This window comes from Caloenas nicobarica, chromosome 3 (genome assembly GCF_036013445.1).
Source record: "Caloenas nicobarica isolate bCalNic1 chromosome 3, bCalNic1.hap1, whole genome shotgun sequence".
In the NCBI taxonomy this organism is placed as follows: domain Eukaryota; kingdom Metazoa; phylum Chordata; class Aves; order Columbiformes; family Columbidae; genus Caloenas; species Caloenas nicobarica.
Window position 1 is genome coordinate 42,456,966 of NC_088247.1, and position 26,708 is coordinate 42,483,673.

Consider the following 26,708-nt stretch of genomic DNA (forward strand, 5'->3'; position numbering starts at 1 on the left):
TAACTATGCTCTTTAGCCATCTTCCGAGGTTAAAAAAAAAAAAAGAAAGACAAAGACATTTTAAGGGGAGCAGAGGGGCATGACAACATCTGCTCCTCATTTTAGCAGAAAGGCAACCGATTCCTGAGCAGTTCACTGCAGGAACCTTTTGTGGCCAGAGCTGCCTCTTTCTTCTGATTTACCATATATCTGTAAATCACCTGTGGAGAGCGAAGAACCGATTAGTATGGATTACTGGAACTATTCACTGCAGAAATGCCAAGCTATCTAATGATGACTTATAATATCAGTCCTGCTGTTGGAATAAATCTGCTGTTCACCAATTAATGTTGTACAATTCCTATTAAACACATACTATAATTCACAAAACGTATTAATAAGCTTGCTCAAATATCAGACCACAGATGTGGCTCACAGGAGGGCTTTTAAGGTCTGATCTCTGACAAATGCTGAGCCTGCACAGGCCCATTAAAATCACTGGAAAATGTATGTGCCAAGCGCTATTTAGAATTAAGCTCTTTCACCACTCTCCTATATTTAGATAGAAATCGACCATCTTCTGTATTTGGACAGGATTAACGCTGATAAATCAAGCAGGGTACCTTACCTTTTCCATTATTATGCATATTATGCTTATTCCATGCACCTACACTGTATTCTGCAAGATCTATTTAAAGTACCGTTTCTTCTGTAAGTTCTGTACACTGCTTCAGTTCTTTCCCATATTACTGGTAAATGTGTACCCAGCTTCCTCCAAATCATTCCCCAAGAAATCTATCCAAGAGTAATCTCAACTGCTCTGAAGTTTCCCGTGGTAGGCTTCAGCTATCTGCTACCACACAAAGCATCCCAACTTATTTTTACAAAGGCAAAATACCTGTTACATTTCACATGCCTCACCATCTCATAATTAAGAACAGACCCGTAAAACTATAAAACAGGTGTTCATGTTCTTCCTGCTTTTCTTTCTGAAGTCTGTCATTCAGACAACTCTGGGAACAATTGTGATATTATAGCCCAGCAAAATCTTTCCTAGGTTATCAAATACTATCAAAACAGATGATGCACAGTGGAAGTAATAATATCCATACAGTAACCCTCTAGGCAAGAAAAAGAATACCAGTTTAAAAGTTGCCAGAGCTAAGTTATTTTGACAGGGCAGCATCAGTGAACATGTTTGAGGGAAACTTCCAGATAAGTTCAAACTACAGTGGAGAATAGACCAGTTGCCCAATAGCTGCCAAAAGGCACAGCTGTACAGCCCCAATTTATATCTATATGTATAGATATACAGTAAACACATACATAACTACTAAATACAGGCAGTCTGAATTGAGAAGAGAAAAATACAATGTCTAGTCTCAATCAGTGCATTTGACAATTATTTGTGCAAGTGTAAAATTAAACAAAGCATGTAATTTTTATCGATTAGAAATAAAACTGTAGGTTGAGGGCAGGGCGTGAGGGAGGGTGGGATGCAGTCATCAGTTTTGATGAATTTTGAAGGTAGCAATAAACCATTCCAGCCCTGCTGCGGGGAGAGAAGGAACTTTGTATATTGTCCTAAAAGATGAAAAATTGGCTTCCACTATTATAGGGTGATGAACAAAGGTGATGCCTTCTCTTAGTACAGCACAATGACAACGACATTGCTCTTGGTTCTGAGGCTGCTGCCCAAGTTGTAGGGGCAGCTGCATTACCACGAGGTACATGACCCTCTGGGGAATCTTTGTCTATACAGTTCAGGAGTTCTGTAGGATTTCATAAGATCGCTGCATCAATGAATGGGTGAAATTAATGACCCACTGCTAAGACTGACTTCAAATCCTTTTAAAAACCCACAAAAGATGAAATAAACTACATTAAGGTTAGTTGCTAAAAGCTCTGGAAAGAGGGGACTTCTGCTAACTATGGTGTTTTCTGAGATTTAAGGAGGTTTTCTGGACAAAGGAGGGAGCAGCCCACACTGAAGGAGCTGAAGGAGCAGAGTTCAGGACAAGAAAAACAGAAAAGACTGGTACGGAGCCTGGAACTTCTCAGAAGACTGGAAAGAAAAAAAAACAACAAAAAAATAACTGAAAAGATCTCTGAGTAGAATTCACGTGTATAAGAAAATATTTTGCATGGTCTCCAAATTCCCATTTCTTTATTTTCACGCACTTGCCAAAGGATTAAGTTGTCAACTAGAGTATTAACAGGGACAGATCTATGGAACAATGTTTGTCTAACATTAGGGTGGATTAAGGCTCCAGCACTAAACCACCACTGCTCTACTTCCAGGAATGGTCACCAGACACGGGGCAGCCACCCAAGGAAGAGTCTGATCAGATGTTTCACCAGCAGCTTGGGTCAGTCAAGGTGGGGTTATTTCCAGAGGATGCTGTTTCTCCCTTTTTCTTCCCACCATGATTACGTACTCTCCCTCCCACATATACCATTTTGTCACTTTTCTGATACGCCCATCTGGGTTTTTGGCGTTTGTTTCTTTGTTTGCTTCATGGAGCTAGTAACTAGTGGAATCAGCTCATGAACTGGAGTCATCCCATATTCAGAAAATCATTAAAGCAAATTAAATATGAATGCATACAGGAGTGAAAGGGAATTAATTTCGCCTTAAGCCAGCTTGGCTTAAACCAACTGTATAACAATAACCTGAGAATTCAGAAAGTGACCAGAATCCATTAATTCTCAAATGAACTCAGAAGCAGTCCTTAGAGAAGGTATATATTTTTTGACTGATATTGAAATATTTTCATCTTGAGTTAATCCTAAATCAGAATTTTTCCACTTTCCCAAATAAAGGGGAAGGAAGTACTTTAGAAAGAATGAAGCAGTTTGAAGCACTTAAATGCTGGAATGTTGTAAATACAAATAATAAAATACAGAAGTTCCATAATGAAATAAGAAAAGTAAGCCTTCTCCTCTTTGTCTTCTCTCCCCAGAGTGTTTGTCAAATTGAAGAATTACTGGTTTTCTAGAAGCAGCATTTGTCTAAAATAAACTATTTGGTCAATAAGATGACCTACCTTAGCCAGAAAGCACATAGACCACACAGTGGACTTGTGAAGAATATGACCATGAGGTCAGAAAGTCAGAGATGGACAAAGAAAACACGACACAAGGGTCTACAACACTCGGACTTGAGTGGTTTCATCTTGAAACTACATCCGTGTGCACAGACTACAGAGAAACAGCGCTCTCTGACTAAAATACTGAATTAGCAAGCAGACAGTCATGTTCTGTGGTAACATCAGTGTCCAGATGGTCCTACGTGTACATAGCTTCTGAAAATACCTACGGAGCAGCAAAGCAAGTTGTATTCTGCACATCATTATATAATGATATTCACATCCATATGACATGCCATCGATCACAATGCAACTTTTGAAAGGAATAAATCCAAGGGATGTTTACAACGTCACAACTGCATTGTTTCACAATAAAGTCCTGTAAAGTAATCAGTTAAGACTGCAATCAAAATGAAAACTAAGAGGGAAGGGAAAAGTAACCAAAAAAGACCCAAGGATTTACAAGGAAAAACGTGTCAACTTGTTTATTTTAAAAACACATTCTTTTTTCTTCCTCACCTGCAGGAATTTGTCTCTTTCCACGGCATCAACAAGCCCTACAGAGTCTCAAGAGTGACAGGTAAGCTGAAGGAAGAACAGGAGGAATAATGGGCAAGAAGGCTTTAGTCATGAGAGTGTGAGCAGCAGGAACTTGATTCAGCAAAACATATTCTCAAACTATTAAGATAAAAGAGTACCATGATATGCAGAGAATTGTCTTTTGCTGCTGGGAGCAACAACAGCAAAAAAAGAATAGCTTGTCTTTAATTATCTGCAGTTAGCCAAGTCAAGGATGATTTAAAACATTTGTTTGCTCTGTAATCTCAACAAGAGCCTTGCTGCATATCATGATTATTTGATCCACTGTTTCAGAAATCTCTCACATCAGAGACCAGTGTAAACAGCAGGTTGGCTAAAAGCTTCTCTGTGTACAGCGATCAGACCAGTAACTCTGGAGTGTGGCACAGCTGCATGTAATGAGAGCAAAAGCAATGGCATGGCATTTTACCTTCCACTTCTACGAGAAGAACAAACTCCTCTTGCTGCTTCTTTAAATTCAGTCAACACTTGTTTTGATTAGGGAAAAAGAAAACAACCTCTGCAATATGAATCTTTTCCTGAAGATGCATTTGTCTGCTGATAATAGAGTTGCGATATTTACCTGCAGATAAAGAGGGAGGCTTTCCTGAATGGCGGAGAGCAGAGCCACAGGCAGCTCCTTGTCCTGCTGGAGCACGGAGTGCGGGAGCAGTAAGCAATCCACGATGCGGAACAAGAGTTGCTGCGCTTTGGAAGTAGCCAGTATTGGTGCCCAGAACTTTACCAGACATCCTGTTGAAAACAGAATCAAGAAATCACAAAGCACTTTAGAGCCAGAAAAAAAAAAACCCACAACAAATCCTAAAGAGGCAATTATGTTAAATTAGATAATCCAAGAGTAGCAACAGGAACTGAAATGTCTCACTCCCACAGACCCATTCCATGGTATCGCCTTAGAAAAAGCCCAGTCAAGATGACTCAAAGTCCATTTACAGTTCAACAATATGAAAGTACTAAATCAATTCAGTACAGACAAGTGAAGCTGCTTTAGGAAAAGTACAGTAACGCTAAAGAAGGGACAGTCTCTGACATCCCTGCAGAAAAAGTAACTAAACTTGATACATAACACTACTGCAATCAACACACATGCGCTTAAACGTTTACCTTACTGTGTACATTCAGCACATTTTACAGAGAGATGCTGCCTTTGCCTTCCCTTCACATTTATCTAACACCACTGTGGCCACACCCGCAACTACTCACAGAGCGATTCAATGTTAGGAAAACATTAGATATCTTTCAAATTGTATTTAATGCATCTAATTCAGCAGATTAAAAAAGAATGAGGGGCAGCCAACTTCACTAAAGCAGCCTGGTATCTCCAGATCTTTGCAGGCTCTCAGTTCACAAAATGAGAGCCACAACGAACATCTTTCTTGTTTTCAGCACACTTGCACAGGTTTGAGCTCATCTTAAGATCTTCCCTTTGAGTTGCAAAAAAAAAAAAAAAAAAGTATAAAGGTGTTGATGTGTAAATACCCTAACTTTGAGAAACATCTTTATTGCAGGTGAGGTGTAATTTTTCTGCAGAAAATAGCTCTTTATTAATAGGTGTTAATACTCAAAATACAGATGAAATTAAACACAATTTCTATGTAGTAATTCCCACGGACATTCTTAACTTTATATTTAATTAGAAGCCAGAAAGAGTTTGCTGGGTTGAAAAGATGGAAATATCCCAAGAAAATATATTTAAGACTTCAAAAATAATGAAAGATCAAAAGTAGGCTGTTACAAGACGTTATTAATCTATAAAAGACATTCATTCCCATCTCTAAAAAGAACGCAAAGCAACATTAATCTTGTGGAGTGAAAGAAAACACAATGGTCAATCATAGAGAAAGAGAATGATCACTTAACAATACTTCTAAATAATGTTGTCTAAGCTTCCTGCTTTGAAAGAAACATGCTCATTCCAGCTAAAAATACTCCTTCTGTTATCACTGCTGTGATGTATGGGACAGAAGATGACACAATCTGACCACAGATGGGAGGTGTTTAGATTTGTTAAGTTTCTTGCTTTGTCCTTATAATTTAACAAGCCCACAGAGTGTGAAGAAGTGACTGAAATACATTTAAATATTTTTTTCTTTAAGCTTTTTTTTAATGTGTTCTTAACTAAAAAGAAAGGACAACTTCTCATACACAACAGCGTGACTGAAGAGTATTTCCTACTGCAAATAGCAAAAAGGAAAATACCAAATCTAAAATTACTTTGCAAGGTTCCAACCCAACCCCTGGATATCTAAAACATTTAATGTGACATATCTCTCGTATATCAGAATACGCAGATCTTGCACCAGAAAGGTAAAGTATTTTACAAAACTCAAATCCGACTACATTTGATGCACCTCCTGCATCTTGGATATGCATTTCACTGTATTCCTTATAATCATCATGTACTTTGTGTGTACGTGCACATCATTAGCTCTGTCTTTAAGAGACATAAGGTTTACTTGCACATTTGTTCATAATAAACAGCACTCTTGTTCTTCCATCCTGTCAGTGGTTCCATACTTTCATGAACAAATTTGAGCTTTAATGAAGCACAGTGTGTACGTAAGAGAAGCAGTTCTAAAAGGAACCCAACCTGTCCTCTACAATAACTCCAGTAAATACGATGTAGACTTTCATAACGCTTCCTCACTGCTTTGTCATTGTTCCTGGTTTTGTTTAGGTAAAACAGGAGTTTTTCAGTGGTAAAAGACCCCAAAACTTCTTACTTTTGAAGATACTGATTTTCAGGGGTAATTAAAAAAAACCCAAACCAATTCCTTAAAACTATTTTACTGAAAGAGGTTGCAAAATAATTACCTATGATCCAATACGTAAGCTGCAGACCTTCTGGAGGTCCTTTCACCTTCAGATATGGTTTTACATACTTTAATACATCACCTAAATACTCCAGAGTCTTTGCTACCATGGCAGATTTCTCAGGGAGTGTCTGAAGGCCACTGTAAGTTCTACCAACAGCCTGAGAAAACAAAAACATTGAAATAAACATAAATAAACTTAGTAAGTCTCTCATGAGGTTTGTGTAACTTCTTTTTGTACATACAAAATCTGATATGTAGTTTCTTTTCACTAAAATTGTCTTATGAAGCTAACACAGAGATGTACCGTACCTTAATGAACTGGACAAGAGCATTTTTAGGGTCTTGCTTGAAAACTGACTCTTCAACATGAGCCTTTGAAAGAATGTTTTCTACTTCTGAGAGCTTAAAAATCAGTCTTGTCATCTCAGTCAGCTGCTCCATATAGGCTTTCCCTAGTTGTTACAAGAGAGCACAGCAGTAAATATAGCATGCAGTTATGTTTTTCAATTTGCTTTAGTCCCAAAATGTTAAAATGAAACATGATTTTAAAATGGCTAAAATACAAGGATTCTGCAATTGAGTGCATCCCTCTAGACAAAGAATGTGTGTCCAAACTAGTTATTTTTCTAATACAGTTATAAGAGAGTGAATAGAATTAAGCACGGATAAACAAGTCTTTCATTTTACTGATCATTTTCTTCAAAATCTAAAAAATGTGTATGAAAGATAGTCGCTAGAAGATGTGTTCTACAGATAATTAGAACTGCAGTGTTTTATAGAAGAAGTGATGAGGTATTGCTCTAAAAATACAAAATATCCAATATAGAAAAGGAAAGAATTACTTGCAACTGGATTTTTTTCCTCTTTTTTTTTTTTTCTTTTAGGGCATTCACAGCATGATTTCTGACTATTTATTTCAGATTTCCATTTTTTTCAGAGCAGTTTCTCCATGGGGGAAAAATAGCTTGTCTCCTTGGGAGGAAGTTTTTGTTCTTTGCTTCCAAGGAAACAAGCTCTTTTATCTTTGTTTGTGATAAATTTGTCATATGCAGAGCAAACTATCAATAAATAGCACAAGCAGCGTAAAGAAACACATTTTGTAATTAGGTAAAAGTAAAGGAATACAAACAAAAATACATTCTGTAATTAGCTGAAAATGTTTGCCAGTTTTGCAATATAGAATCATTACTGCAAACATTAGGGAAATGTGAACACTTACCAACTGTTCGCTCAGCATCTGTCTTGGCCAGCGTACCAGTCGGTTGATCTATGAACATTTGCAAAACGCATCGAAACCAAGAACGTACTGTCAAAGCTTCATAGGATGTATATCCCATACTAGAAAAAGCTTCACACAGTGCACTGTGTAGGTAGAAAAGGAAGAAAAAGGTAAAGAGATCTAACAAAAGTAGGCAAAAAGGTGGCAGAGCATCTCATTTGGCTGCAGACAAATAGAAACAGTGCACAGAAACAACTAGAAATAAAGTAATAGAAAGGCCAGCTGGCATTCTTTTTGTGTGCTCTGCAGACTTTGCTCATGATATCCTGATACCTAAATACAGAGAACTCGATAAACTTGGTAATGCCACACGTGGTAATATAAAAGCACGTATACACACATATGTATGTTTTCCCTACATAAAACAAAGGGAGAGAAATTTACACAATGGGAAATGTCTTATCCTACCAATGGATAATTTCACAGTATTATCTAAACTGACAATGTACAATGTTGGGAATAGGTTGTGTGACTCAACCTGGAACTTCATATTGACTCTACTTAAGCTGCCCCAGCCTTTCATATAAAGCCACCTCAGGTGTCCCACGCTACTCTGAAGTCTACTTAGTCCTAATTACATAAAAGACGGAGAAACTTTACTTTAGCAAATAAAGACATGTCATGTTAGAAGTAGATCAAAAAGAGAAACATAAAGGCAGCTTGGAGATGAGAAAGGAAACTGCAATACTTGATGTACACTTACAGACACATATGCATTTATGTATGTATACACAAACAAGTATATGTATTCCCCCACACAGCAAACACTCAGTGCACCATCCCTGCACTCCACTGTTGAGTATTCCCAAAGTTTTACCTGCCTTACAACTGTGAGTAGCTGCTGTAATCAGTTTTTGCCAAGTATAACAGCTCTGCATCATTAATTCTGCAGAAACTCCTGGCCAGGAGACAGCGGGTCTGTTCTGTACCCTGTTTGCAATTCCTATTGGATGAGCTCCACGTGCGCTTCAGGTCAGTGAAATTTCTTGAAAATAGCTACACCTTTTTATTTGAGAGTCTTCCTCCCTGGTCAGTCCTTGGTGCTTCGACTTTAATGAAAAATGCTTGTACTCTTTTCTTGATATATGTACATATAAATCTACTTATTTTCTACTGAATTTTTACTCATGCTTGCAACAGAAAGGCAACACAGATCCAGACGGAAACCAAACTGAATTCTGTTTCTCACTAAACAGTATTAATAATTTTTTTTTCTGTTTCATTTAGTTAAAACCAATGACAACTATATCTTCGTCTGAACATCCCTGCTGAAGTACCATTGACAAAATAGAGAAGGAGACCAAATACAAGCAAATAAAATATAAAAAATTAAAATTAAATTCTAGTATCAAAAGAGAAAAAAACAGGATGCCTATGGACTTAATGCTCTTTGCGGTATCATACAAACAATTCTAGCCTCATATAATCTTGAGGTTAACAGCTACTCTACTTGGCCCCAAAGGCTCACAAAAATACTTTCTGTGGCAGTCTTACTCTTATTTCTCTTGCTTGCCGATAGGTAGGCCACTTAGGCATCTTCCAAAAACTGGAGAGGAATATGCTCCTTATCCTTAAGAAAGGAAAGAACACTAACTACCTGCAAGAAGCATGGCAAGCGGCCCTTTTAAACCAGTGAGCTTATACACATGCTCGAAGTTTAACAGGTTTTAATGCTACCACGTACTACACAACGTGGATCTGGAGAGAAACTTTTAGGCGCCACTGCAAAAGAAACGCCAAAGCTTGTGTGCATGTTCCCAAGGGCACAGCTTGTCCATCAGAACCTTTGTTATTGATATTGGAACAGCTGATATGCAGAACAAGCTTCAATCTTAAAGAGACCAGGCAGAGCTTGCAGGGTATATAACAGCATCCACAGCAAAATAATCTTTCTACTTTTTAACTGAGAACGTTTGATGTGAAAATTATCAGAGTGCAGTAACCATGAAGTCTTAAGATCCCAGCACTTAGATACTTCGATAACTTTTGCTCTACAACTGCCTAAGGTAAATAAGTAGATGAATCACGCTACTAAAAAATTGCCACCTTATTAGCATATAATAAAATGACAGTGTTTAGAGTATGATACCACTGCATAATTCTACCAAAAAAGTCTTCTCTTGGCTACTCATTGTCCTTTCACAAGGAAATCTGAGCACCTTACAGCTCTGCTGGTGAGGCAGGGACACACCTTTGCCCAGGCACAGATACTTCGGTTTTCCCTTTTCAGTTTTCCCTTGTTGGCCTTGAGGCAACTGATCGGGTAAACAGCCCATTCTCCTGAGGCTGGAAAACTGCAACCCCAACAGCTCAGGGGCAAAAAAGATTTCCCTCTGTGTGAGTGCTTTCTGTCCCATGCGTCCAGCAGGGGCGAGATTCAGAAAAGCAGAATGTGACAGAGAGTGAGAACGTATGAGAGAGAACCAGAACGAGCGAGAACATGCACACATGTAAGCAAAAGATAAATATCCACCATCACTCAGCTACGGAGTCAGGCTCTCTGCTGCTAGTTCTCTCAATACGGATCCATGGACCTGACATTTTCACTTACTCCACGGCACAACCTGTAAGAGGAGGGCAAGGTCCTCTCATTCCTTTCTAAGGTGGTTATTTGGAAATAAAGGTTTGAATTCTCTCAGAGAAGGGTTTTCCAAATTCTTGCGCAAGTGCTCTAGCCTCTCAACTAATGCACACCAGGTAACCATCATCAATACCAACTGCGCTGGTGACGGCAGCAGGGCTGTTTGGGGAGCTCAGCGCTGGCCACGTGTGCAGACTCTCCACTTGCTAGTACAACCATGGCTCCAGACATTTGGAGCAGGAATGCTTTGGCCGTGGTTCCAAATACAGTAAATGTTACCTCAGCCAGCATTGCAATGTATCTGTGGATATGTACGTCAGGTGCTTAATGAATACTGCTAATGAATACTTAAGTAACTACTTTCAGTCACTTTAAGTGTTTACACGGGGAACCGGTAATCAGCCTTAAGCACCTAAATTAAACCAGAATTCCAGTTTAGGTATCAAAATGTTTTTCTTGATCTCACCTGAAGAGCAACAAAATTCAAATTATAAAGGGGTATTTATGTGCTTAACTCCTATTTCATTCAGCACATGCTAGGTATCTGCATGATATCTGTATGAAATTCTGTAAAGATCATACAAGCAAAATATGGCAAATCAGAGGACTGAATGCTCCTTTCCTGACTTCCAAACTGACACACGAGGAAATAAATTCAACCTGATTTAACATTTCCCTGCACGAAGGCCATAGTCTCAGCTTTGCCAATGACACTGAAATAGTCTTTACCACATCCTGATTTACAGCTCTGCTCCTTCGTACAATATGTACCCTAAAAATGTGCAACGTTTGTTACTTTCAAATACAGTCTGACATAGAAACACTCCGTCTTTCTTTCTCATCTCTCACCTCCCCTGCTTCCAAAGCCTGATTCAGAAGTGGGGTGAGGAGGGGAAAAAAAACCAACCACACCACCACCACCATCCATCTATCTTAGGTTCATAGGGGCCTACTTAAAGCAAATAAAATTTCTCAGGTATACAAATTTCTGACTGGACAGAGTCCTGGGCAATCTGCTCAAGCTGCCCCGGCTGGAGCAGCAGCATTGGACAAGTCAGATTACCTGATCTCAAGAGTCCCTTCCAACCTAAACAATGCTGTGATACTATGAAAATTCAACATTGGCATGTAAAACATAGAAATGTGGTAAATTTTCTAAACTTGTTATTTAATTTAATGCATCCATTTAGCGGGTCTCAGAAACCTGAGCTACATGAACACTAATATGCGCTCAGAAATTGTTCCAAGCTTGTCAAAAATAAAGTTTTAATGCACGCATTTCCTTACAGTCATTTTTCCTCATACTTTCAATACTGCTCAACCCATCATCCTCAGCATCCTGCAGGAGTTCTTCATTTTGAAGAAGTCAAGACATTTAACATTGAATACTTACTATACGGCATCTTCAGATTCCTATCATAATGTTTATCTTGACTTTTGATAAGAAGATTTAACTTTTTTTGTGCTAAGTGTAACCAGTATAGGAAAAATAAGACCAGTACTTTTAACTAGAAATTTTAAAAATTACCAAGCTCCATTATTCAACTTCAAGTGCGGCTAGGGCAGGAGGGCTACTGTAACAACTTTGCCCAAGCATAGCAACAATAGAAGGGGGTAGATAACTATAACTATGCAAATTAAAAATAGGTTATGGGTTCAGGCACTTCACTTTGATGCAGTACTGCTCTTCACAGAAGTACTTCTCTGAAGATATTACCTAGGTCCCCATTTTCCGAAATCTGTTAGTAACAACATGGTTTCCATTGGGAAAAAATAAGTGGTTTGCTATATGAAAAGACAAATAACTTTTTCAAAATACTTACCTATCTGCCTGACAAATGTTGAGTATCTTAAGCTATTTACACACAAAAAACCCCAAACAACCCAACCCAAATAGCATCCACTATACCCTGTGAAATGTTCCAGATGATTTCAAGAGACGTAGAACTTTAACTGATGCAAAGAACCTGGACCAACATAATGAAACTACTGTTTGAAGCTACATTTTCCATAAGTCTAATAAAAAAATGAGAAAGTACTGGAAGAACAAGCAGTCACATTTTTTCACCTGTTTTGAATTAGGTGACTTAGGTATCTTGACACCAGTTGAGGCCACACCATGTCATCCCATCCAAACAGCTGCATCATTGACAGAACGGGCTGTGGCTGCAGTTCTGACAGGGCTTTGCTGGGTATATCCAAAGCTAAGAGAGTAAAACCTGATTTTAAAGAAATAAAAACATGGCACTATGTTAATGGTCTCGCAGTACACCCCTGTTCCACTAAAAAGCATTGAAAACTAGTTATTATTAATAACGTGCAGTCTGAGAGTACTGGAAGTCTCAATTAAAACAGGAGAACTATTCTAAGAGATAGCATTCGTACATGTTGAAGTGCAGTCTCTGTCCCAAGGAGTTTGTAGGCCAACATGACACACTGAACGCAAAGGAGGGAAAACGGATCTAAACATGCACAATTTTAAATACATTCATGAAACCACAGATTATAAGCCCTGAGTCATTACCACCTATGCAATAAACAACATGTCTCAAAAACTTGCTTTTTTGTCTTCCGAGCCTCCCCTTCTGGCCTCCATCCACCACTCCTTCCCTTGTACACCTAAGTGTTACTGTGCTTTACAGGGTAAGAGTTTTATTTATTTGCTTAGTTGTTTTTGCACATTTCTCTCAGTAAAAAACTGTATCTGGAAATAATTCACTAGTAAAAGCTGGTACTTTCGATTTTTAGAATAGACTTTCATGTATCCAGAGTTACTGTGTAAATAAAGCACTATGGACAAGCTTATTCTTGAAAAAAAGGGTCTTCATGTAACAGTTGCAGATCTTGAAACTGGGACAGTACTTTGTGCAGATTTTGGTAATGAAGTTTATAACCTTTTGCTGTTTCTGTTAGGTCTACTGTGGAATCTATATCTAACACTACCAGCATAAAAAAATACAGCACATTCTTTGTGCTGCAAATGAAAAATGTATTTAAACCCAGGAAGAAAATTTAATTTGAAATGCTGAGCAGTTATTATGTTATAGGAAACAAGAGGCATCAAATGAGTCAGGAAAACTGACTTTGGAGGGCAATTGAAATAAAGAGGCTCACTGGTTCCCAAATTCTCCAACCTAAGATAAATATAAATGTAATATTAATATATTACTATAATGATTTCTAGAACTGCATGCATTGAGAAGCCGACTTCGAATTAGATGGAAAAGGCTAGTTTTTAGACAAGACGATGAAGCTATTTTAATTAATCGTGTAGAGAGAGACTACCCTGAGCTATGAAGGACTTCACGTTTCCTTATGTGCCTCAGAATACAACAGGCGGTCACAGAGTCCCGCTCTGCCTTCGGTGAGGAAGCAGCTTGTGCCTGCCTTCTTCCAGATTATCACATTGCTTCTGCAGCATCAGCCATGACACGGGTCGGGGAGAAATGGGAGAGGGAAAGGACAATGTGAGTCCCAGGCTCTTTGCCTGGCAGGGGGAGCAGGAGAGCTGGGACAGCTGCAACCTCAGGGTCGAGGAGCAACTCCGGCGTGGGAAGGGGTTGCCTTCCTCCGCAGCGCTGCGCAACACGTCGCTGTACGGCAGGTCACAAGCGCGCTCCCCTGCTTCTGAGCAGAGTTTATAATAGGTTGTTCTTCTTGCTATTTGACTGTGTTAATGTAAAATAAGGAGATGTGAGGCTGTAGGAAATGAATGAAAGTTTTGACATTAACAACCTCTTCCTTTGGTTTGTGTTGCTTTTGGCCACGTAGGCTTCAGCAGCCTGAGACCATGACCACTGCACGCCGCCGCCTTCATTAATGCTCCCTACTAATTACTGCAGAGCTGCTTCAGATGGCAGGTCTTTTAACTCTCCTGTTACTGACTCGGTGCTTCTGAGCTTGAACTTTATCTAATTCACATCGTTTTATATTTCACTTCTCTAAATCCTAGTTAACCGGATACAAGATTTCATTGTAACTACAGAATACAACACTAGCTACTGATGTTAAAGATCAAACTGGGATTTCTTTCTATTCACTGCCATGCTGACTCATTGCACGTGGAGTTCGTATACATATGCAATGTTTTACTTCAAGGTTAAAACCCTTCAGTATAAAGCAAGAAAAATAATTAAAATGATTTATGAAATAGCTTTATAACCATGACCATAAAGGTTCAGCAAAAAATAAGTCATGTCATCAACTTTTTAAAACTCTCTTCAAACGTAAAATATTATTTAAGAAAAACTTATTTTGCATCACAACCATAATGAATAGTTCAACACAAAATTATAATAAACTTCTACCAAAAAAAGTAAATTCTCGATACAGTGAAAGAAGGCATTCTCATTTATATTGTTTAACGTTGGAATGTTGATTATAATCTGTGAATAGTAGGGAAAAGGAAGTCAGGCTTGTATAGCTTCAAATCCCTTTGGAGTTCTCAATCTGTTTGTATTCTATCAAGTAATTCAACACTACAATATTTCTTCTTGTCAAAATATTTAACATAGAATCTACTTTTTGCATTTATGCATACTTAAGTTAGTACACAGAAGTAGAAATATCCCAAAACACAGAATCCTTGTAAGTTTGTGACCCAGAAAATACCACCCAAACCAGTAGTTGCAGGGAGGGTCAATGCTCACCTGCAGCTGTGTCAGCAAGCTGTGGGGAAGGTGGCATCTGTGACATTCTCTGGCTCTTCAAGTAGGGAAAGAAATTTCTCCAGAGAGCGCTGGCGACAGCAAGGTGGTGCTCTTTAGCCACTAATGGGAGCTGTGCGTCTTGGGCCGTGTGCCCCAGTCGAAGTCCCTGGCCTACGCGCTTGTGCACGCTCCTATGGAGAAACAAAAACACTGTTTACGTTCAATAAATGAAAAATTCTCATCTTTCAAAAACGTATTTGCAACTACTTTAAACTGTAGAGCCTGAGAACTGAAGGATCATTTTGTGCAATTAAAACCTTTATGCAGAGACGTTATGCATACCAGTTATTTGATGGATGAATGATGGCATATTAAGCACCATAAAGTTAATGTTAATTACTAATGTCAACCATTAATTATATGCTTTTTAATATGTCAGATCAAAATGAGAAATAGGCAGCTTTAAAATGAATATCTGCATTTTGCAACTGCCAGCATGACAAGCAAGTCTGCTTACAATCCAAAGCCAGATGCTTTTTTAACATTTTTGTCAGTAGGTTTTTTAGGATACAGTTGTGTACAGCAAATAATGGCAAATGATTTTGATCAATTGTAAAGCTTCCTTCCGAAACCTATTTCGCATTTGTAAAACCTCACTAGGTACGAGTTTAGATAAAAGATTCATTTTATCCTGACGCGCTGCAGACAATGAGGTTTGGCAGCAATGCCCACAGCTTTGTTAGTACAGTAAGGACAAAAGTTACCACTACACATAACTCCCGTCTCTTCCTGAGACAATGTGGCATGAATTCAATAACGCACTCAATTTTCTTTGATTCCTCTAGTACCATTCCTGCTACTTAATCTAATTTGGAAGTTGTGACTTTCTAGAGGTTTAATAGAGATATGTCTGCAGGGAATCAATGTTCTCAGAGAAATGGGGGAGGTGGAAGCATTAATAAATTTGTCTGGTAGAGCAGGATAGGAGGCATTACCGCACTGGGCTGATCAACTAAATAACATGCTTATTAAAAACAATCTGTAGGAACGCACTATCATTCCTGTTCCTATTTATCTTCTGGTCAACTCAATTGAGATTGTGCATTAAAGCACAGGCAGCATTATTACATTTGCTTTATTAAATTCCATAAACAGCACTGTAAAGTCAGAGTCAAGATATTTATAAGATAGTAGCAAACAGCAGAGGCATTAAGACTTGCCTTATCATTAACATTTGTAGATCATAATATTTTTTTTCTTAATTGCCATTCTCACAATAGCAAGTGTTTCACAAAACTCTTCCCCTAGATCTTTATTCTGTGCTCACCCTAATTCGAAATAAACTAAAACAAAAATAGAAAAAACTCCGGCCCCTAGTTCCCTTCTGGGAATGTGGGAAAATTATGAAAGAATTACACAACTCGCAGCACTCATTAGGACATCTGAAATGGAATAATTTTAAATAAAGAGTAGGCTGGCTGCAAGGCCTTCCCGTACTAGGGTGGATATTAGAAGCGCATCTCATTATATCAAATTAGTATCCAAAAATTCTGCCTAACACATAATTTAAAACATAAAACATACTGGCTGTCAAAGGTAACGATACCTTATGCCTGCCTGCAGGCATCCATTAGTTTCAATAGGACAGACAGAGAATTGAGTACCAGCTACTTTTCAAATGGGTACATTTAACACACATGAGAGGGTACGTAATATTAGGAAGAATTGAGTATTTCTTTGGGAGACAGTGTGAGTCCAAACACAGGAAAAGAAGCCAGGAATTCTAAATCCGACATTTATTCCCGCTGGGGCTTCACATAAATCATAAAGCTTTTTGGTAGCCTGTTTCCCAGCCATGATATTTGGATAGTAAGGCTGCTTACCCTTTCAGGATGCTGTGAAAACAATCAATGCTTAGAAAGCAAGGATTATATTCAGTATATCAGTTGGTATTCTTATTTACAAGGCATATTCTCCAAGTCAATATGATTGAAATAGATGCAAGATTAGCATTAAAAAGTCAAGCAATGTTTCTTTGGGATATCCCTTATTAAAAAACCAACAAAGACAAGTGTGCAGAAGTAGCGAGGGCTGGAGGACAAACAATGAAAAAGTAAAAAGCAGGGTGAAAGAACAAAGTTAAAAATATATTTCACCCATTACAAAAACAAAAGAAAAAAGTTTAACAGTAAAACATAAAAATCTATTTTGGTTTATTGTGTTGAAAAAGGAAAGCGCCATGTCTCACAGTGCATAGAATAAAACTTACAGGAACAAATTCTGCCTTACTTACATGCAGACTACACTGTATAATTGCACAAAGACCTTTTTCTCTCCTCTAAATTACCTCTCCAAAGAAGGGTGCCTTGCATCTCCTTTAGCCATCTATGCAAAGTAGAAGGGTGCACAGACTTCTAAAGTAAGGTAATATATCTCTGTGTCAGTGGAAGGGCAACACGTACGAATCAGTATTTATGTTTATTCATAGTAACCTACACAAATGCTTGCAATAAGGTAAATGCTTAGAACTGATCGGGCATCAATATGTGCTGCAGCAGAAGCAGCCAGCTACTTCCACCAACAAGCAAATTTTTTTAATTCCATAAAAATATGGATAAATACAGTTCTATTTTTTATTCAGGCTTCCGCATTTTTGTAGCACTAGAGAAGCATATGATCAAACATCACTCCACTTCTGAAACTATATACACGTAGTCTTCCACCACTCTAAGAACCCTGGAACCACTGCTTACCTCATGACAATGGTAATTACTTTGTGTGGTTTTTACTTGTTTTAAATTGTGGATTTCCTATTTCTGTAAGAAGAGGCGTTCTTTTTCCTATTTTACTACCAGAGCAAAGAAACCCTTGGTTTGTAAATGAAGCAAATATTTGTGCTACCTGAACGAGGCTTGTCCTGGATGTATAGGTATAGCAGTAGCACGTGGGATTATTTTCTGTATCCTACACCTGGGTAAGGAATTGCAACCATTTATCTGGATGCAGATACTGTAACCATGAACCATCCTTTTGCAAATATAAACCATGCCTTTGCAAACCTGGATTACTAAAACTGAGTGAAAATTTAGGCGAAGCTGGGGAGTTGGCATCCAGACTTAATACAATGTCACTTAATTTGATCTACAAGGGTTCAGAACTCCCCAACACGGGAGTAGACCTCTCTCCTCCTACCAGCATTGCCAGGGACATATACCACCACCCTCAGGGGCTCCCAGACTGAAAAAATAGAGACTGCTGTCTTCACAGATGCTACTCCCAGTTCTTCTGCTCCCAGACCATGCCAGGACAGCCACAACATCCACAGAACTCAGCTGTCCAGTATGGCCAAGATTAAGCTCAGGAAAGTCTTTGTAAAGGAAATAAATTACACTTTGATGTTGAAACAAATAAATAATTAAAAACCCAACACTTGCAGGACCAACACCCTTGGATAAATCTAGGGAGACTGGGTAGAGATGTATAAGTGGTTTAGATTGGATATTGGGAACGATACCCAGAAAGGATCGTCAGGCATTGGAACAGGCTGCCCAGGGCAGTGGTGGAGTCACCATCCCTGGAGGGGTTTAACAGACACAGAGATGAGGTTCTTAGGGACACGGGTGAGTGCCAGGGTTGGGTTAATGGTTGGACTCAATGATCTTGAGGGTCTCTTCCAACCAAAATGACTCTATGAGTCTATGATTCTAAGTATTTCTAAAATGATACATGGCTTTGATGCTTAGAATTTCAACTACTAACATCAGTTCTTTCAAGGAAAACTCAGGCAAAGCAAAACAAAACAGCGTCATCACACTCGAATTCAAAGGCAGGTAATAGGAGCTTTGTGCTGGCTGTGTATCAGTGCAACCCGATTAATACTTGAATTTGGAGTTCTCCCTTCCAAACATTCTCCCTCTTTTTGCATTGCTAGGATTATCAACACAGTTTCTCATTTTGATATTTTAGCAATAAATGCATCGTGCCTTGGTCCTATTTTAATGTTGCCACAGAGGCAATAACAGCAACAGAAGTGACTGGGGGAAGTTGAGGCTTCTTCAGCTATGGGGCAGCTGCGAAGATTTCAGCATAAAGAACTGAAGAGATATGGAGACTGGCTGATGCAGGGAACCTCTTTTCTCTGGGCCATAGTCTGGAGTGCAAGTTGGCTGGGCTGCAGAGGTCTGCGCTGAACACTTGGGTATCAGCATCTTTAGTAGGTGCACTGACAGCAAGCTCACCAGAATTTTCAGTGCTAGAACATTTAGTTTGTGGCCTCAAAGTGCCTAAGCTGGATGCTAAACAGCTGAGGCCTGTGAAAACAGCCTTAGTGTTTCTGGGCACACAAGTTTAGGTACCAAAGGAACTTCAGTGGTTAAAAGAGAGTCACCTACAGACTTTCAGATGCTTCCACATTCAGGCTGTTTCTGTGAAACACGCACGAAGGAAGGTGACTAAATTCTACCCAAGTCTGATTCAAATACCCAAGCCCTCTTTTAAATCTGTTTCTAAACTCACAATTTATTTTTTATATCCCTTCATTTAGCACCCACTATTTTGAGACAGGTATGACTGCAGTAGTAACCAGACAGAAGTAGTAATCCTACCTCAAATCACAATTTCTCAACTTTTTTTTTTCCCATATCTGCAATATACAGACGAAATATCTGTCCTGGTTTGGCTGGGATAGAGTTAATTTTCTTCCTAGTAGCTGGTATAGGGTTGTGTTTTAGATTTAGACAATGCAATACAATATTATCAAGAATTAACATGTCTCCATCGGCTCAGTATTTACTGAATCATGTTTCGGTCTTCTTGCTTCAGTTCAATCTGCTTCAATAATCCACAATAGACTGCGTGTTTAAATGTTTACTGCAGAAAGGATGTCAGAATAATATGCCTGGTTATGTATGTATGCGAGGATTACTGATGTAGGGAAGGCTAACTAGGGAACTGCAACATCCAGGATTTTTATCCAATGCTTTAATTCATTCGTGTTTAATTTTTTTATAGCACAGACTTGCACAAAATCATATATGTCAGTGTTGTGCCTGATGAAGGCACGTTGTAACAATGTGAAGCATATGCAAAGTGACATCTTGAATGTTGGATGAGATCCAAAGGGATAAAAGGATATAATAGGTAAAAAGCAAGGCACAAACTGGTCTCAGACTCCTGAATCATAATTGCCAGACTGCTCACTTTAGTAGATCACCCTGTTTTGACCAGGAAGTCCCCTAGGTGCCTGCAGTTCAGCTACACAAATGCCTTGAGCTGAGCATCTAACCTACAACTCTGTCTGCTGGGGCCCAGATACCATGACTAACCCACACCAAAACCAGCAGGCTGCACAAGGTGGGCCAGTAGTTAACCTTCATTTTAAAACCTGGAATACACTTTCTTCATATATAACAACAAATGAGTCACAGCCTCACGGTGGAGGCCACCTGGGTCTAGTTTTGATAGACTGGTTTTGAGATTGGGCTCTGCTCTTGGATTGAGAGTTTTACATTAAGTCAATCACTGGGTAAAAATGCAAAATCCCAGAACAAGGAATGGGACCCATAAAACGCTTCCCTCTCAGTATTATGTCCTAACCACCAGGTAACAGACATTTAATCATTCAGACTGTTGTTATTTAAAAAACACCACCCCCCAAACTAACATGTTTAAGTATGCATCTTCAGTAGTGGGACTCCATAATGCTTCCAAGCACACAGATTTCTGTTCTTCATGAAATTGAAATCGGACATCTTTGGACCAACCGGACACACAGGGAGTGCAATCCTTCATATTTTCTGTGGGCTAGCCATAGACAAGGTTGCACATAGGAGGCAAGAGTGGTATGTTTTACAAGATCCACATGCTGTACCTGCCAAATGAGTTGCTGCTCATCAGGACCTGTTACTGTAAGGCCATCAGACCATTGCGTCTTAGAAAACTCCTACACCATCTGTGTGCAGGAGTCTTCCAAGTTCTGGCATCCTCCTAGCTCATCTGAACAGAGCTGTCAGGCCCACAGATGCCCACAGTGCTCAGGAGTAAAAGGTCAAAAGAGGCCTAAACCACCATAACACTCTAGGACAGAGGAGACTTGTTTATATATGTATGTGTGTAGAAATATACAGAGATAATTAAAATACCAGGGCATCTAGCTTAGGCTGTAAGAGACACACACAGACAATAGAGCAACATCCCAATTACGACAGCTTCTCTGTAAAACCTTAGCTAATCATTGCTAAAAGATACTCCACCTTCCTCCACCCAAAAATCCTAATCATACTGTTTTCTGTTTTTTTCACATGCACAGCAAGAAAACATCGCCCCTAAACATCCTAAACCATATTTTGCATTATGTTCCCTTAATTGAAAAATGCCTATTAACAAAATAAAAAAGGCTACAGATCCTTTCAATTTACCACACATCAATCGCTGCCTGAGTAGAAGCAGATCACATACACTTTCCTATTGAAGATACAGTAGGTTTAGACGGAGCCATTCCAATTCTTTCATTGATGGTATAAATCTTCAAATCTCAGTGGAAGAGCCTAGTATATTCCTATTGTTAGAGGATCATCGATAGAACAGACTCAACAGTTAAGAAGCTTCTAATGTGACAATTTATACAAGCAGAGTAATTAAAGTATATTAGAAACCCAGATAATCTCCCCCAATCAAACCAACGAAGGGCAGCCCATGGGCATTCACATCACGCATTGCAATTCAGCTCAGGGTCACCTTCCCTAGTTAAATAATATCAACAGAAAATACCTTAAACTAAATGACCCTTACTCCTTACTAAACGTATTCAGGAAATTATATAAAGCTCTTTGAAGTTACAAAAATTTGTAAGAACAGTTGATGATTTGAAACAACTATTTTTTTCCTTTTAGTGATTTGAAGACTAAAGTCAAGTTTCATTTCTCGGACATTATTTGGAATATTCACTAAAACATACAAAAGAGTGGGGAAAATGTGAGATCCTTTTAAATATTACAATGGAAATGCAGCAGCAGCAATATTTTCTCACATTATCAGACTGTACATTGGTACATATGATGCAAGTTGTCAGTAATTAATAATTATAGTATCAACAGCTAAGGAATGTAGTTCTTAAGATTTTTTTAAAATATTCTCACAAGGCATTATATTTTTTACTATTTCTGTTTGGGTTGGTTTGTTTGTTTAATGCATCTTCTACAAGTCTATCAACTGTACGATTAAAAGCATTTGATTACATTTTGACATAAAATAAAAAGTAAATAAAACCCAGCACTCTTTATAAAGCTTTCCAGGTTTAAAAAGGTTTAAAGTTACATTAAAAAAAAATAAACACCAAACAAAAAGCCCAAAACATAACCATTGCAACTGACCTCATAAGAAAAAAGGGAAAACACAAGCTATTCAAGTTTTAAGTCAATGTTACGAAATTTTTTTTTTTTTTTTTTTTTTTTGTTAAACAACAGATACTGTAATAGACAGCTTGGCAGCTACTTCAGTAGAGAAATACAATTCAAGAAATGAACACAGTGTAGAAAAATAGTGAACTGAAAGTCTCGGGTTTTAAGAGTCTTCTTTTCTACAGCAATAGGGAATCAATAACATGTTGAAATATATAAGCAGCAAAGCTACCTCTCATTGCTTGATCCATTTTCACAATCAAAGAATCATTAAAATTAGTAAACGCAACCATAACCTAACCATTTCAGAGTTTTCAAATGAAGCATTCAAAGTAAGAGATGTTAGTTTGTCAAGCTGCAGCATCTCTGAACATGGTCACTCCTTGAAACATTAAATATATTAACTTGTTTGGATACTATCTTCTGGACTTTTAGAAGAAAGTACCACATAGGAGTGACAAAGACGACTCAATATCCAGGTGTCATTCACATACACTCCTTTAGGTTTTTTCTACTGGAGAGCAAAAGTTGCACAAAGGCCAAGGCAGTAGTAGAGGGAGTGCTCCCACCCTTTACTGGAGAGCAGCAAAAGTTCCCAGGACACCACCACCAGACTCAGCAGAGACAAGAGGATAAAAAATAGTCCATTTTGAAACTCAAGGAGTTGCAGGAAGAAATGTGCAAATCCTTCAAATAGGAAAGTAGACAGACAGCAACTGAAGAAAAGTTTAACTCAGAAAGAAGAAAACCAGAAATGGGGTGACCTGCAAGCACAGCCAGCTCTCCATCCTCATATCACTTCTTTCATCTCATTCTTCCTGCAGCGACCTTTCCCCCATGCACTACATGGCAGAAGAGAGACCTGGAACTTGTTATGATCAGTCTGTCCTGTCCTTCTGACTCTCCCAGGTGACTGTGGATGCAGTGAGACTTGCAATGATCCAAGCCAAAGAGATGCCATAATCATGACATGCAAGTGAAAGCTGTCATATAAACACTTGCAAGAATTTTCCACCAGTTGCTCAGTGAAGGCTTTAAATATAAGGAGAAATGGGCCAGCCGTCTACCCGGAACACTTCTTATTAAATTAAAAGAAACAGCAAGTATTTGGAAAAGAACTAGCATAAAATAAAATAATGGACAAAGAAAAAGGAAATGAAGCTTGAACTTCTTTGCTGGCTGGATTCGCTTTACCTTGAAGAGAGACAAAGTGTCACCAAAATTGTGATTCTACAATGTTCAATACTGAAGAAGGGGCGCTATGTTTCCACGATTTTCTATGCCTTTAACTTTACATTCTAGAGGAAAGCTGTTTATTAATATGTTTGCATTCATCACAGATACAAAATGTTGACACATTGCTGCTTCAATCTACCACTGTGTAGGTAATACTGTTTTTTATTTTTAGATATGAAACACTAGGAAATGTTTTTCTTAATTACTCCACAATGTTACTGTGGGTTTCTTTTAAAACACTAATATTTTCCTAAAGCATCCACTCTTTTGTAAGCAATCAAACAGCATAACAGCCCCTTAGTTAACCATTATTCTTTTGCCCATTTTTGAATGGTTAGACTTGATGAGTATATACTCGGGTGAAGAAATGTCCAAGGCAACATTCTGCAGGACCACACTAATAATAAAAATTATCTGCACAAAGAGCTCATCTCCTGATCTCAAAGATATCACCTCATTTTCACTGGGATGGAAAGTGTTAATGCTGTGATAAAAGGTTTTCAACTGCAGTTGAATCATGTGAAGATTATCAATACAGCAGCAATGTACAAAGGGGCTTCAGCAAGGTTACCAAGTTTAATATAATCCTCTCTATAGCTAAGCACAGTAATAGAGAACCCTGTGTTCACTGTGACAGCATGTTGTGTGTGTGCTCAGTAATACTCTTAAAATATACGGAGAGAACAAGAAATCCCCAACATCTTTATTATGTTCAAAGACATAGTAAAGATATTAACGGGAACAGACATACAACGCTAAAACACCAAGGTAGAGAAAAGCCAAACATTCAGGGCTGCAGAATATTAGCACTTTCTCCTTAACCCTTCTCAAAGGGTTTAACTACATCACGAAAAGACAAGTTGTTATGACCATAATTTAAATGCAAGCAACAAAGCTCCAGCCTGCTTTGGGTAGGTCTGCTGGGAGGGAATATTACATCTGCTTCAGCCACTCAGGTGGATTTGTGCCAGAGAGCTGTTGCCTTCTCCTGACCACATTTAACTAAGATACGGTTGCAAAAGCAGCAAAGACAACATAACCTGCGTTAATTCAGTGCAACCAGTTCACATTTCAGCTTGTGGAACAGTCATGGGAAAAAAAAAAAAAGACGACAACTAATTTGAGCCCAACTGCAATTTTCCTTTATTACCTTCACTGGTATTCAGCCAAGTTAGCTTCTCCTCTGTATTACACAGGCATATGCTAAGATCGCAGTTTTCTTCATCTCTTTACTGTAAAATATGAACTGGAACACACAGAGTGACCCTCTGCTGTCCCAGGACAGTCAGCCCAGGTCCTCATTTCAGCAGGAGGGCTCAGGCGGTCACGGATCCCAGCCGAGCACCCTGGGCTGGATTCTGCACTGGTCACTGGGAATCATCTTGTTGCTTTGAACAGGTAAGTCGGAGCCCAGTTCTTTCCAGAAAGAGCACAGAAAAAGCAAACAGTTAAAAAGACATTTAATTTGCCTGATTGGGCTTTCGGCATAGATCATATTCAGAATTTTTTTAATCCTCTGTCGGAGCAAACAGAGAAAAATAGAGGAAAAAGATGGACAGAGTACATTAGAAATTGATACTATCTTGAGCTGGTTTTTCCCCTTTTTTAGTTCACATACATGCAAAAAACCCACTTAAACCAAACTTAATGTTTCTAAATCACTGTTATTTCACAGAACTTAAAATAGCTTCATTTCAATTCTTTAAAGCCTTATATTGGATAGCAATCTTTCTAACATTCTGACATTACAATTACTTTTGATCAAAGATGAAACTCCCAAATAAATTTCTGTACCACATGCAAAACTTCAGAACAGTAAAGGTGTCTCAAACCTCTTGTGCGCTGTTTTACAAGGGTCTCTCAGAGCTGCCAGTGAGCTGTGAGCCTCACGTGATGAGAGTTTAAGAGAAAAACAAAACCCACACTTTTCCACCACTGATGGGGGGCAGAAAGGGCTTGCAGGAGTCACTGGAGGCTCTATGATCAGTCCTGACCCCAAGATACTTCATCCCTTGGTTTTTAGGGTTTTGTTCATTTCTTTTGTTTTAAAGAAAGGTTACATTGTATGCTCAAGTTTTTTGTTTTGTTTTGGTTTGGTTTTTTTTTTAGGAAATGGAGAAATCATAATTACATTTCTGTAACTTTATAGGGACTTTTTAAAAAAATATGCTTTGTGTGGGTTTTTTTGTTTTGTTTTGTTTTAATTAAGAGCTAGAGTCATAGAAAAATCTAAATTGGAAGCGGCCTCTAGAGGTCATCTGGTCCAAGCCCTGCTCAAAGCAACGCCAGTCTTGAATAACCCTAAGGAGAGAAATTTTACAAAATGACTCAAAAACTTGTTCCAATGTTTGGCTGTCCTGTGAAAATTTTATCCTTATATCTAATAAAAACCTCTTTCATCATAATTTCAGTCCATTGCTTCCTACCACAGTACACCTCTGTGAAGGGTCTGATTCCATCTTATCTATAACCCCATGTTAGATTATTTCACAAAACAATAAAATGCCTTTCCCCCACCACCTCCCATCCAAGTCTTTTTTTTCTAAGGATGAACAAACTCAGGTTTCTCTGCCTCCCCTCACAGGGCATGTGCTCCAGACCCCTAATCATATCAGTGGTCCTCTGCTGGACTTAAATCACTATTTCAATGTTTTTCTTGTAGTGGAAACCCAATATGCTGCTTACTTATACAATATAATTTATTTGAAACACATTCTTCTAGAGCACCAGGAGGGCAATGAAGTGCAGCTGTCTATAGCTAAACAATGACCCAGACTCTGATGCAACAAATTTTCTGAATTTTTACAAGCTAAGCCTTTTTTTAGCAATTCCTTACTGTCTCTTGTTTGCAAAAAAATTTCATGAGAAATGATAACTATGCAGTGTGACTGGAATGCCAATCAACTGGTTCTGAAAGGCCAGTACTGAAACCTGTTTTTAAGTATAACAATTTCCAAAATCCTTCCTTTAGCTCTTCCATGGGACTCCAATATCAGTATAACACCAGTTGACAGAGAATTATAATGATGGGATAAGCGCATATCTTCTGTAAGCTATTGTTTACTTTTTTAAAAAAAGTAAT

The 26,708-nt window shown here is 38.5% G+C and overlaps 1 protein-coding gene across 1 annotated transcript in view; it reads right to left on the minus strand.

Annotated features, from left to right (window-relative positions):
- MMS22L (MMS22 like, DNA repair protein) overlaps nt 1-26,708 on the minus strand; it is a 94,947-nt gene that overhangs the window by 10,487 nt on the left and 57,752 nt on the right. The window contains exons 15-20 of the mRNA XM_065631963.1: nt 14,994-15,184; nt 12,413-12,563; nt 7,704-7,846; nt 6,794-6,936; nt 6,483-6,642; nt 4,231-4,400 (exon numbers count right to left, since the gene is read on the minus strand). Of these exons, the coding sequence (XP_065488035.1) occupies nt 4,231-4,400; nt 6,483-6,642; nt 6,794-6,936; nt 7,704-7,846; nt 12,413-12,563; nt 14,994-15,184 (958 nt within the window). The remainder of the gene's footprint in view (nt 1-4,230; nt 4,401-6,482; nt 6,643-6,793; nt 6,937-7,703; nt 7,847-12,412; nt 12,564-14,993; nt 15,185-26,708) is intronic.